General features: G+C 47.2%; 2 protein-coding genes across 10 annotated transcripts in view; both read right to left on the bottom strand.

Moving 5' to 3' along the window:
* The window catches only part of Hcls1 (hematopoietic cell-specific Lyn substrate 1), a 32,083-nt gene extending 24,995 nt beyond the window's left edge, over nucleotides 1-7,088 (bottom strand). The window contains exons 1-3 of the mRNA XM_045147553.1: nucleotides 6,966-7,088; nucleotides 4,141-4,224; nucleotides 3,327-3,400 (exon numbers count right to left, since the gene is read on the bottom strand). Of these exons, the coding sequence (XP_045003488.1) occupies nucleotides 3,327-3,400; nucleotides 4,141-4,224 (158 nt within the window). The 5' untranslated portion in view covers nucleotides 6,966-7,088. The remainder of the gene's footprint in view (nucleotides 1-3,326; nucleotides 3,401-4,140; nucleotides 4,225-6,965) is intronic.
* A 1,932-nt stretch (nucleotides 7,089-9,020) lies between these two features.
* Nucleotides 9,021-13,187, bottom strand: part of Golgb1 (golgin B1) — a 69,849-nt gene continuing 65,682 nt past the window's right edge. For all 9 annotated transcript variants that reach the window (XM_045147363.1, XM_045147362.1, XM_045147366.1 and 6 more), the window contains 3 exons: nucleotides 12,419-12,553; nucleotides 10,935-11,040; nucleotides 9,021-10,327 (listed from right to left, as the gene is read on the bottom strand). In XM_045147363.1, coding sequence (XP_045003298.1) covers nucleotides 10,193-10,327; nucleotides 10,935-11,040; nucleotides 12,419-12,553 — 376 coding nt within the window. In that variant the 3' untranslated portion in view covers nucleotides 9,021-10,192. The remainder of the gene's footprint in view (nucleotides 10,328-10,934; nucleotides 11,041-12,418; nucleotides 12,554-13,187) is intronic.

Below are 13,187 nucleotides of genomic sequence, written 5' to 3'. Positions count from 1 at the left end.
CCATATAGTAAGTACCCCAGGGACCACCAGCCAAAGGGCTGCATACACTGGAGCTATGTAGCCCAAGTAAACACCATTTAGGAAGAAGGAAGGCGGCAGCGGAAGCATGTTTATATTGGGTTTTTAAGAAGGAAATTTGATTTTAAAAACTCATTTGTGGGCTGGAGAGATGGTTTAGTGGTTAAGCCGTTTGCCTGCAAAGCCAAGGGACCCAGGTTCGATTCCCCAGGGCCCACGTTAGCCAAATGCACAAGGGGGTACACACGTCTGGAGTTCATCTGCAGTGGCTGGAGGCCCTAGCGCACCCATTCTCTCTCTATCTCCATCTGCCTCTTTCTCTCTCTCAAATGAGTAAATAAATAAAATATAAAAACACATTTGTATTAACAGAAAGAAATAAAGTCATTGAACGGATAAGTACCAGAAGATACTAATGTATGTTATCGCATTGAATTCTAACCACAAATCCCCAGGGTAGCTGGTTATTATTCATGTGGATAAATAAGCTGAGACACTAAGAGGTTATACACGGCTAAGCTCACGTCTCTAGTGGTGGCAGAGCTGTGAACTGAACCTAGACACAAACACAGGCTCTTCCGTAGATCAGGGCAGGTATTTAGAAGTCTTCCTTAAAGATGCTCTGCTTCACCCCACCCTACAAGACACAGGCGCGGGATGGGAAATGTACCAAAAGAGTGTTTCCCATCATAACAGTTCCCAAACCCACAGGCGGCTCATCCCATAATCTCAGCACTCTGGAGGCTGATGTAGGAGGATCCCAGGGGATTTGAGGCCAGCCTGGTCTGCAGAATGAATACCAGGTTAGCCTGGGCTAGAGTGAGGTCCTACCTTAAAAAAAAATAGCAACGAAGATGAACAGTTGCCAAGATGCCAGAGTCTCGTGGCCTTGACTCAGAAAAACTAAAGAGCCTGGCCTTTTCATGTGTACAAGCCCTCAGAGGAGGGATTATTAGAGACTTCTTTTTTTTTAGCTTTATTTTTATTTATTTATTTGAAAGTGACAGACAAAGAAAGAAAGAGGCAGAGAGAGAGACAGAGACAGAGAGAATGGGCGCGCCAGGGCCTCTAGCCACTGCAAACGAAATCCAGACGCATGCGCTCCCTTGTGCATCTGGCTAACGTGGGTCCTGGGGAATCAAGCCTTGAACCAAGACCCTTAGGCTTCATAGGCAAGCTCTTAACCACTAAACCATTTCTTCAGCCCTAAAGAGACTTCTCCAAAAGATTCTTTTTTTTTTTGGTCACTCTGCTTCTGGAACAGCTTGATTTATTTAAAAATGACATCCAGCATAGCTATTTCATTCAAACCACTTATGTCCGATTAAACAGCCACATTAGTATTAGATATTCCCAGTCTACATCAACATGGGCAGTTTTCTTAGCTTATTCCACGGGTCATGCGATCACCTACTGATACTTTAAAATCTAGGGGAAATGAGAGTAAAAGAGTATGGGGAGAGGGAAGGAGAAAAATGGAGTTGAAAATGACCTTAATCTTGCCAAATTCATGGGTAGCTGTTAACTCTTTACTTTCTACATTGGCTCTTGCAATACAGCTTATTGTGTTTACTTTTCTGCTAATATTTCATGGCCTGATGCTGCCGGAGGCGGACATTGCTGTCTAGACAATCTGGAATATGAACTATTATCTCTCAGTCCAAATATGCATTTCCCACAGAAGCCCCTGTATGTGTCTGTGATTCTTTCTTTCTTTTTTCTAGTACTAAATGATGCTTTCTCCTACTCCTCTCCTTCCTTTCTTTCACTTCTTCCTCTTGAGATGGGGTCTCATATAGCCCCAGCTGGCTTTAAACTCGCTACATAGCCAAGGATGGCCTTGAACTTCTGATCTTGCTACTTCCGCCTCCTCGGTGCTGATACTACCAGCTGTGTCTGGTTTATGTAGTTCTGTGTATCAAACTCAGGACTTTGTGCACAACAGGCAAGCACTCTAACAACTGAGCTATATCCCCAGCCCTTATTTCTTTTTCTTCTTCTTCTTATTTTTTTCATTTCTGGTTTTTTTGAGGTAGAGTCTCACTCTAGCTCAGGATGACCTGGAATTCACTCTGTAGTCGCAGGGTGGCCTTGATCTCACAGCAATTCTCCATGTCTCCCAAATGCTGGCATTAAAGGCACACACCACCCTACCCAGTCCCAGCCCTTATTTCTGATAAAATGAAATGTTGGAACATTTTAATGAAGACCCTTAAGCATCATAGCTAAAATGGTTTTAGCCATCAGGTTTTGCAAGGCTCATATTTATTTATTTATTATTGCCTTCTAACTTCAGTCAAGTAGCAAAGTTCAAGTTTGTGTTTTAAGTTATTAGGCTAAGTATGAGAGCCAATATTAACCTTTATACAGTGTTTGTTGAGGAGTTCTTCAATTTGACATTTTACTGAAGCTATCTTATCCCAAATGCAGTCACCATGCAGTCGAAGCACACATTTATATCTATGTAAAGAGATAGATAATTGATAGATGATAGACAGATAGAGATAGGTAGGTAAATAGGCATACTCAGAATTTTAACCACTTCTCCCACTTCTACATGCCTGACTGAAGGAAAAGAGATAGTCTGAGCTGGAGGGATGGCTTAGCAGCAAAGGCGTTTGCCTGCAAAGCCAGAGGACCCAAGTTTGATTCCCCAGGACCCACGTTAGCCAGATGCACAAGGTGTTACATGCGTCTGGAGTTAGTGTGCAGTGGCTAGAGACCCTGGCATTCTCATATTCTCTATCTCTCCCTCACTCATTCTCACTCTCTCTCAAATAAATAAATAAAATATTTTTTCAAAAAAGGAAAAGAGATATTTCATATAACAGATTCCCCTGGACCAATGGTAGAACTGATATACATAAAAGACAGAGAGTGGGCTGGAGAGACAGCTTAGCGGTTAAGGCATTTGCCTAGAAAGCCAAAGATCTCGGTTCAACTCCCAGGACCCACGTAAGCCAGATGCACAAGGGGGCGCATGCATCTGGGGTTCGTCTGCAGTAGCTGGAGGCCCTGGCATGCCCATTCTCTCCCTCCCCCTCTCTCCCTTTCTCGAATAAATAAATAAATAAATAATTTTTAACTTTTAAAAATATTTTTTAAAAACCGAGAATAAGGTTGGAGGATGAGATTAGAGAGAAAGTGGAAATATGTGATGATACACAGACAAGACTTTGGGGGGAGAAAAACAATATAAAGATTCACGGTCATGGATCACCCCTCTTTTGCTTCCCATAAAGCCCTCTGAGTTTTCTGCCGGCTCCTCACATAACCTCCTGTCCCTCCCCAGTCCTTTCGGCACCTACTTGATGTGCTCTGTGCGCCCAGAGCCCGCGACGGTCTTGGCTCCCCACCGCTGCTCCTTTTCAGAGATGTCATTCTGCAAAAGACAGCATTCAACAGTAAGTGTCAGACAAGGAATATACCATGCTGAGAGTGGTCACACAATTGACATATATGCCCCTATATCGGTTGCTTCTTTAGTCAGGGTCTTAACTCACACTTATATCTGTTACCCTGCACTGAAAATTAAATTTAAGCTAGTGAGCTCTAAAACTTTTTAACTGTGGAAAGGTTTTAGTTGCCTTATTTTGTTTTTCGAGATAGAGTCTCAGTCTAGCCCAGGCTGACCTGGAATTCATTGTGTATTCTCAGGGTGGCCTCGAGCTCACAGACGATCCTCCTACCTCTGCCTCCCGAGTGCTGGGATTAAAGGCATGCATCACCACGCCTGGCTTTTATTTTAACTCTGGAATCCATCACTCTTTCTCCTTCAGGTCTCCCACAATATCTCAATCCACCCAAAGCCCGTATGTCCCGCTCAAATTCTGCATTTTAGGCTAGAAGAGGCCCAGCTTCACAGATCCTCCACTTGAGCATAGCCTGACCTGGTCAATCACGGTTCCAAATCCATCCACATCTGTCTCCTTTGTCCTCAACACTGGCTATCATGATGCCCCCTTGCAACAGCCAGTGGTCCTTCCAGTCCATCTCATCCTGAGGACCATCTCAGTCCCAAATTGTCCATTTCTAATCCTCTTCTAAGTCCATAGAATGGGCCAGATACCCTCCACTCACCCACCTTCTTCATTGTCCAAGCAAAGCTACTTCCAAACTCACCACAAAGTCAGGGTCTGTGTCCCAGTCATCACTCTGGGTCTCCACGGAAACAGATACATCATGACCCACTACAGACTTCCACATCTACAAGGTATAGAAATGGGAGTAAGAATGAAGGTGAGAGGGGGGAACAGGAATTTTGATATCGGGCTGTGGAGAGATTGCTCAGTGGTTAAGGCGCTTTGCCTGCAAAGCCTAATGTTGACCCAGGTTCAACTCTCCAATGCCCTTGTAAAGCCAGATATACAAAGTGCTGCATGCATCTGGAGTTAGTTTGCAGTGGCTGGAGGCCCTGGCACACCCATTCTCTGTTTGTCTCTTCTCTCTCTCTGCTTGCAAATAAATAAATCAAAATATTAAACAAACAACAAAAAAACAGAGAACCGGGTGTGGAGGCGCAAACCTCTAATCCCAGCACTTGGGAAGCAGAGGTAGGAGAATCGTTGTGAGTTTGAGGCCACCCTGAGACTCCATAGTGAATCCCAGGCAAGCCTGGGCTACAGTGAGACCCTACCTCAAAACAACAACAACAACAAAAATATAACAACAACGAAAAAGAAAGTTGGGCATGGTGGCGCACGCCTTTAATCCCAGCACTCAGGAGGCAGAGGTAGGAGGATCAATGTGAGTTCAAGGATAGCCTGAGACTACATAGTAAACTTCAGGTCAGCCTGGGTTAGAGCGAGACCCTACCTTGAAAAAACACAAAAGGAAACAGCACATCTGCTCACTTAGAGGGGGAGGGGATGGCCTTCTCTGTGGTCCGGACCCACCCGAGTCTGGAGAGAAGTCCTGATAGGTAGGTATAGGTAACGCTTAAGCAGCCTTGGTCAAAACTGTTGGTTTTGTTCACTTGTGTCCAGAGGCCAGCTGAGCCAAGCCTGCAAGGTGATCAGTGAAGGGTGCTATGATGCCCACAGGATTAAGGTGACATTTCATTTCCCATGATTCCTTCTTAGCAGTCAAAACATGGATGGATCCAGTTCCTGACAAAGTGAGCTGCTCCCTCCTGTCTACAAGCTGCTTATGTATATTGAAAAGGTTTTTACTCCTCAATAGAAGTTCTGTCCTTTGAGACTGGTCACTAGTCAATAGGGACAATCAGCAGAAAGACCTACACTGACCAATGCATGGCGTGATATTTTTTTGGAAATGTTATTTATCACTCAATTATTTTTCAGTAAGAAAAGCTTTATTTATTTATTTATTTTGGTTTTTCGAGGTAGGGTCTCACTCTAGCCCAGGCTGACCTGGAATTCACTATGTAGTCTCAGGGTGGCCTCCAACTCACAGCGATCCTCCTACCTCTGCCTCCCGAGTGCTGGGATTAAAGGCGTGTGCCACCATGCCTGGCCAAAAAGCTTCATTTTTTTTTTTTTATCAATATTCAATATTCAAACATTTCTTAAGAATGTAAGTAGTTAAAAATGGCAATGTAGCTAGCATAGTGGACACTCCTTTAATCCCAGCACTCGAGAGGCAGAGGTAGGAGGATCACTGTGAGTTCAAGGTCAACCTGAGAATACAAGTGAATTCCAGGTCAGCCTGGGCTAGAGTGAGACCCTACCTCGAAAAACCAAAAAAAAAAAAAAAAAAAAAAAAAAAAAAAAGGCAAGGTAGGGTGGAGAGATGGATTAGTGGTTAAGGCACTTGCTTGCAAAACCAAAGGACCCAGGTTTGAATCCCCAGGACCCATGTAAGCCATTTGCACAAGGTGGCACATTCATCTGGAGTTCGTTTGTAGTGGGGGGAGGCCCTGGTGCACCCATTCTCTCTTTCTCTCTCTGCCTCTTTCGATCTGTCTGTCGCTCTCAAATAAATATATCAAAATAAACAAAAAAAAAGTAAACTGAAAAAGAGAAGTCTGAGATATATTCATGAGCAATAAAGAAACAATGGGGTGCGGGGTCTCCTCCTCTTTTCTGCTGAGGCCTCCACCTATCTCTCCCATAAACCTCTCACACCGTCTTTTGAAGCGAAGAGAAAAGCTGTTCAGGACGCAGCAAGCACTACTGGGAAGCTGAGGTGGGAAGTTGGAGAGCAATCTGGTGAGGGACGCTGTCTTGGATGTCCTATTTGAGGCTTGATCCCAGGGCTGACTCACAACACCCGTAAGGTCAAGAGAGCCATGGGCAGCCCAGGCCTGTGACCCTGTCTCTGTGGGACCACAGCAGGGAGGTGACAAGTGTCCGCCTATTACTCCTCTGCCAGGGACCAGACCAGGCGATTCACCAATAGCCACGACTACGCTAGCAAGTCACTTCTTTGGAGTTTTTGTCAGAGGCAAAATTAATGGAGGAGTTAAGCTGGCTGATCCATAAGGTCCCTTGTCTTTCTGAGCCTCTGGGACTCTGGGATGCGACAATCACAGAAAGTGACGCTTGGCTGAACCACCGCCTGTGCCTGGCCTCCAAATGCGCTTGGGTCTCGGAATTAGCATGCATCTCTGGCCACTTCCTCTCTGCTTGTTGTCCTATGTGGGTTTTGTGTCCGTGCTAGAACATACAAGGGAAGTATTTGATTTGTCCTCTCCCACGGGCCTCCTTTAATTCAGAGACCTGGAGAAACAGCCCTTACAGTATAGCTTCAGCCCAAACCAGGCTGTACCTGGCTGGGTCCACAGTCCTGGCTCCTCTGGCAGATGCCATTCTACCCTTAAGTGAGCACCTGCCCCCCACCCCAACCACCACACTCAGGCCTTCAAAAGTTCAGAGCCTACTAACAATGACCTTGTCCACCGGCAGGGACTAAACCCCAAGAGTGGGGTTCTCTCCCCGCCCCCCCGTCCTGTGTTCCTTGAGACTCTCACCTTTCCCAGTACCCACCTCCACTGGCGCTTGTTCTAAGCTCCAGGCTCCTCTCGTCCACGCCCGGTGCCCTCTCTAGCTGCTGCCAGTTCAGTGCCAGAGACTCTGGGCAGCTGCTTCAGTTCCGTATTCAGGTTTTTCTGTCATTTCCTGCCACACTGTCCTCACAGTTACTTCCTGAAGTCAGTTCCTTCTGCTAGGCACTTAAGTGTAGAAGGCTCAGTGTTTCTGCGTCTAGTCTTTGGCAAGGTTTGGCCGGTCGAAAAAATTGCTCCCAGACCAAACTACCCGGTAAACGCTTCTCTTAATCTTCATGCCCATATATTCATGCTACTCTCACTTTTGGTGAGGGAAGCTTCTCTCTTCAGATGGTGGCGACCTTTGGGATGACTCAGAAGGCACCATGGTGCTGGAAAGAAGTGACAGGAGTGCTCAGCACTGAAACATCTCCATCACACCTTCCAAGGCTCAGGGTCTAATGCGGAAGAGGCGGCAGAAAGAATGTAAGAGCCAAAGGAAGAGGAGGACTCCTTACAACGTGCTCCCCCCGACACAAAATGGCCTGGATATCCATGACCTCACAGTGCCTGACACTACCTACACAAGCCCATCATAAGAGGAGGAAAAGAAGATGACATCAAAATAAAAGAGGGACTGATTGAGAGGGGGAGGGGATATGATGGAGAGCGGAGCTGTGAAGGGGGAGGAAATTATCATGCTTTATTGTCTATAATGATGGAAGTTGTCAATAATAAAAACTGCTCTCAGAGTTTGAAATCTTGCAGAGAAACAAACATTCAGATAGAAGACACACTAAATACTGCACAGCAATACCGTATCCTAATTAGGTGGACAGTTGAATATCAGAGAGAGAGTGAAAGAACTGAGAACAAGCCAGGTGGGTGGTGATCCGCACCTACGGTCTCAGCACTGGGGAGGTTGAGATGGGTGGGTCACAAGTTCGAGGCCAGCCTGGGCTATACAGTGACTGTCTTGAAAAAAACAAAACAAAGCATAAATAGGTGACGTTTGATATGTGCTCTAGTAATTGAGAAAGGCTTATTGAAAAAAGTGATTTTTATGGGGATTCTGAAGCATTATAAAGAAACTCAGGCTGGGGAGATGGCTTAGCAGTTAAGGCACTTGCCTGTGAAGCCTAAGGACCCAGGTTCGATTCCCCAGTACCCATGTAAGCCAGGTGCCTGAGGTGGTACATGCGTTTGGAGTTTGTTTGCAGTGGCTAGAGTCTCTGGTGCAGCCATTCTCTATCTACCTCTTGCTCTAAAAATATTTTTCAAAAACCACAGGGCTAGAGATGGTTCAGTGGTTAAAGGTACTTGCTTGCAAAGCCTAATGGTGCCAGGTCTGATTCCCCCAGTGCCCATGTGAAGCCAGATGTGTCTCAAGGAAGTGGGCTAGCTTTTCCTAGGCAGCAACTTAGTTAAAAAAAAACAAAAACGTTTACCCAACCTCCTATGGGCTATTAAAGTTCCCTTCCCTCACACCTATCAGAGGGTGATCTCTAGGTCCTGGTTGTGGGTCTGATTTTTTGTTTTTTGAGGAAGAGTTTCACTCTAGCTCAGGCTGACTTGGAATTTACCATGTAATCTCAGAGTGGCCTCGAACTCCTGATGATCCTCCTACTTCAGCCTCCCAAGTGCTGGGATTAAAGGTGTGCGCCACCACGCCCGGTGGGTCTGATTTCTTTGAGATGGAGCCTCACTATGCAGCACACACTGGCCTTTAACTCAGATCTTTCTGCCTTAGCCTCCCGAGTGCTACAAATGGTCATGTGCCATGATACTTGGTGGCCTAATGTTTTCCTGAGTTCTCTGAGGATTATACACGAGCCTGCAGGGAGTCCACACACTAAGGCTGAGTAGATGCTCACAGACATTTCTGATGCTGGCTGGAGAGGAGAAAGCCTGAGTTGCGGAGCTCTGGACTCTTGAAGTTACATTTTCCTCCTCCCCCTCTCCCTCCTTCCCTCTCTCCCCTCATCTCCCACTCCCAGAGTGCGAACACAGGTACTTAGGCACCTATGCACAATCCATTTACACAGCCACACAAAGGTTCTCCTTCTGAAAATAATTTTATTATTTTACAGTAGTTCAGGAAAGTTCTTGAGATGTGACCCAAATCTAATCACCACAGAATGAAGACGCAGAGCTGATCCGTGAGGCCGCCAGTCCTCTTAGGTGGTGAGAGAGCCAAGGGACCACATCACGTCCGTAACAGGAAAACCAGTGGCTGGCCAGGGTGAGGCGGGCAGAGGAGGCGCGAGCAGGCACGGTGGAATTCACTCCTGGATGCCAGTGCTCCGTCTTCTTTTTCCATTCGCTTCAGGCCTCTGTTCCCAGAGCACAATAACCATGGGGTGGGGGTGAAAATCGCTATCACCAACAGCTTAGCAGCTGGGGAGGCCAGAGGCTGCAGTGTGGGCATGGGGCCGGCCAGACCGTGGCTGGGGGCCAACGCCCCACCTTGAGTCATCTAGGCGTCTACATGGAGACACATCCAGAAGACAGGATTGACAAGAACCGCAACCCCACTGTCCATCACCAGAGCTTCCTGCCTTCCAGTGGGAGCAAAGGCACCAGACGCTTGGACACTTTAGCATACGTGTGATCAAGGAATAGATGGTAGGATACTGTCCTTACAATCAGAGCAACAAAGCCTTGTTCCAATGGTGACAAAACAGGCAGGGAAGAAAATGTCCCCTGCAGTGATCCAACAGCTAAAGCCTAAGGGGTCCTCCAGCTCCCGCCCCATTCTGCGCCAGACCTGCTGATGAGTCCTAGGAAGCAACACGTTTGTTCTCCAGAAGATGAACTCTGTGTACCTCCCCAGAAAGTAGGAGAAAACATAGGTAACAAGGTAAAAGCCAGTTACCAGTTGAAATGATACCGTGCTTTAGATAGCTAGGTTTATTGCAACATCATCTTGGCTTGGCTGAAAAATATGCCTCAGTGTCTGACAGGAGCAGAAAAGATCGGGGTCTGCACAGCCTGAACCCACACCAGAGCCGCGCACCGCCCGTAGGATGTCTCAGGTCAAGCAGCAGTGTTGGGGCCTGGGGTACGGAATACAGCAGCTCAACTTGTCCCCAAGCCACCTCTGCTCTGCAGGCACTCTCCACAGAGACCTGGGTGAGCTAAGATGGGACCTGTGGAAGAGACAATGCTGACGTGCCGAGGGCTGACTCCCAGTTCTGAGGGGTGGGGTCCGCAGAGTGACAGCTGGGTTTACAGATGGCCGGCGAAGCAGAGAATGAGGAGGACATGAACCATCAGAAGGTACATGGTGGCCAGCAGGGGCACGCGGGTCCGAGAGTGGCAGAGTGACCGCAGAACCCGCTTCCACCCAGCACCGCTCCGGGTCTGAAAGAAAATCGAGTGAGAAGTTAAGAGTTCTACCCTGTAGACAGAAATAGATAGAGATGTGTGTGTATAAGATAGATAGATATGTGTGCATATGTATATGGTATTCATATACTATATATACAGTATATATACACACATCTATCTATATATAATATATATCTATATAGACATATCTATATATAATATATATCTATATAGATAGATCTTTATATATCTCTATATATAGCATATATATACATACATACATATACACACACATATATATATACATATACACACACATACATACACACACATATATATACATACATATACACATACATACATACACATACATACATATACATATATACATACATACACATACATACATACATATATATACACACACACACAATGTATATATAGTTTCCTTTTCCTTCCCCAGTAACCTTGCATTAAGCCAAGCTGATGCCACACTACAGAAGAGCAGTGTCCTCAGTCTTCTCAGGGTGAACAAACTAGAAAATCCAACAAGTCCGTCTTTCTCACCACCCACAAGTGACTGGACGTCCCCTGCTGGGCCCCCGCCCCTCCGCGCCCCTCCGCGCCCTTGCCCGCTCACCCTGCGACAGCTGTTGCCTTCAACGTCCATCAGCAGAACTTGTTCCTGGGAGCCGCAGGCGCCAATGATGGGAGTCCGAGAGGAGTCCCACTCGCTGTGCTCCAGCCTGTGTTGAGAAAGAGGAGGCGGCACACGATGGGCTCCCTGCGTGAGGGACTCACCAGGGGGAGTCTTCCAGTCACCTGGGAAGGTGGCGCACGGGGGGCTGGCAGCAAGAGCCGCTCCCACCATCCTTGTGCCACACAGGTGGGAAAGGTGGGGGCCGCCTACTGTGTGTCGGATGTTGGCTTGGGCGCTTCACACAGGTGATCCGCAGGTTGGAGGCTGGTGTAGTGTCTTGTCCATGGAGGAGCAAGCAATGGAGCCAGGACTCAATACCTGCTTGCCTTTAGTCTTATTTTTATGTTTGACTCGGAAACTCATAACATCTCTCTGTCTTCTCTCTTTACTCTCTTCCTGCTTTTTCATTTTTTTTTGGAAGACAGGGTCTTACTATCTTGACTTGCAATTCTCCTGCCTCTGCTTCCTGAGGGATGGGATCATAGGCATCGACCTGACACTGGGCACTGTTTAATTTGTGTTTGTTTGTTTTTCATGTACTAAATGATGACAGGCAAAAGGCATCCGAGAAAAGTTTCTGTAGGCTCTTGAGCAGACCTAAGCTGGGAGCCTCCAGAGCTTTCTGCCTCCCTTTTTGCTGGTTTGCTTACTTGTTACCTACTGGAAGTTCTCCATTTGATGAAGAATCAAAGACCGGGCAAGGACACGCCTGACCAATCACTTGATTACAAGGCCAAACACTTTAGCTGGAGTGGGAGAGATAGAACTCTCTCCAAGTTTCCTCCTCCTAAAGACATCGTCAGGCTGCAGAGATGGCTTAGCAGTTAAGTGCTCACCTATGAAGCCTAAGGACCCCGGTTTGAGGCTCGGTTCCCCAGGACCCACATTAGCCAGATGCACAAGGGGGTGCACGCATCTGGAGTTCATTTGCAGTGGCTGGAGGCCCTGACACACCCATTCTCTGTCTCTCTCTCTCTCTGCCTCTTTCTCTGTCACTTTCAAATAAATAAATAAAAATAAACACAAAAGTTCAAAATCAGCTTTCTAATGCTTTGATCTTTACAATTAAATAGATTCAGACAGATCCCAGGACTGTCATTTATTTGGCCCTCTAAAGATCCTGATACTTACCTCGTAGAGTTTACCTTGGGATTAAATAGTATATTGTTCACAGCTTATTTTATATAATACTAATAGTAAATATGGTAGTACTACCCAAGAACCATTGCTTTGGAAATCACAGCCCTCTGAACATCCAGACGTGCCCTGTTCTCTTGGGTGATCACAGTGGCCCTCAGCTCACGGGAGCGCCACATCACCGGGAGATGACGGTCGTGATTTACTCTAAGCCTGGCCACAGAAATGTTCATGAACAAGATCAGGAAGGCCGAGGAGAAGACGGAGGTCGCCTCTCTCCACCTCACCTTCTGATCTGCTCCTCGGCCACAGACAGCGCGCTCTCGGCAGCCGCTCTTTGGTCCCGCTCTTCTTCCAGCAGCTTCTTTAGTTCGCTCACTTCCTGCTGAGTGCTGCAGAGCTGCTGCTGGGCGTCAGAAACACTGTGGGACGCAAGGAAAAGAAGAGATGGCCCCATACACGCAGAGCACGGTTTTTAATCCCAGTCTCCACAAAGGGGGAAACTGGAAGCCTCTTCCAACACAAAACCCATCATCAAGGCACAGCCGTAGTGCTTAAACGAGGCTGCGGAAAGTACACTTCAGGAGATTTTAGAGACTGGCTGGACAGCTCTGGCTTCTTTACCTGTGCATAGTGTGGTGGTGGTGGCGATGGTGCGTGTGGCATATGCACGTGCCTGTGCCCTTGCAGCACCCCCTCCCCCCGCGGGGCCATGCCCAACTGCTGAACGTGGCTTCGGGAGATTCAAACTCGGGCAGTCTCAGGCCCCTTGAGGCCCTGTGCTTGTGCAGGAAGCACACTTAACCTCTGGGCCATTTCTCGCCACCACACAGCTTCCACTTGAATTCTGGAGGGCCTGGCCAGGCTGAACGTGGGCGTGTGAGTGCCGCTGTGTTTAGTTTTATCAGCTTTTTACACACAGTTTGTTGCTGTTGTTACTACGTATGTCTTTTTACTAATGGTGTGGCCAGTAAGATAAGACAAGTTAAACCCGTGCTGCGGGGCCCTGGTTCCACTGAGATGCCGGGTCACTTTCTGTGCACGCAGCGTATGCGC

This window comes from Jaculus jaculus, chromosome 4 (genome assembly GCF_020740685.1).
Source record: "Jaculus jaculus isolate mJacJac1 chromosome 4, mJacJac1.mat.Y.cur, whole genome shotgun sequence".
NCBI classification, from domain to species: domain Eukaryota; kingdom Metazoa; phylum Chordata; class Mammalia; order Rodentia; family Dipodidae; genus Jaculus; species Jaculus jaculus.
The sequence above is the reverse complement of the archived record's forward strand: the minus strand, read 5'-3'. Positions and strand labels throughout refer to the sequence as shown.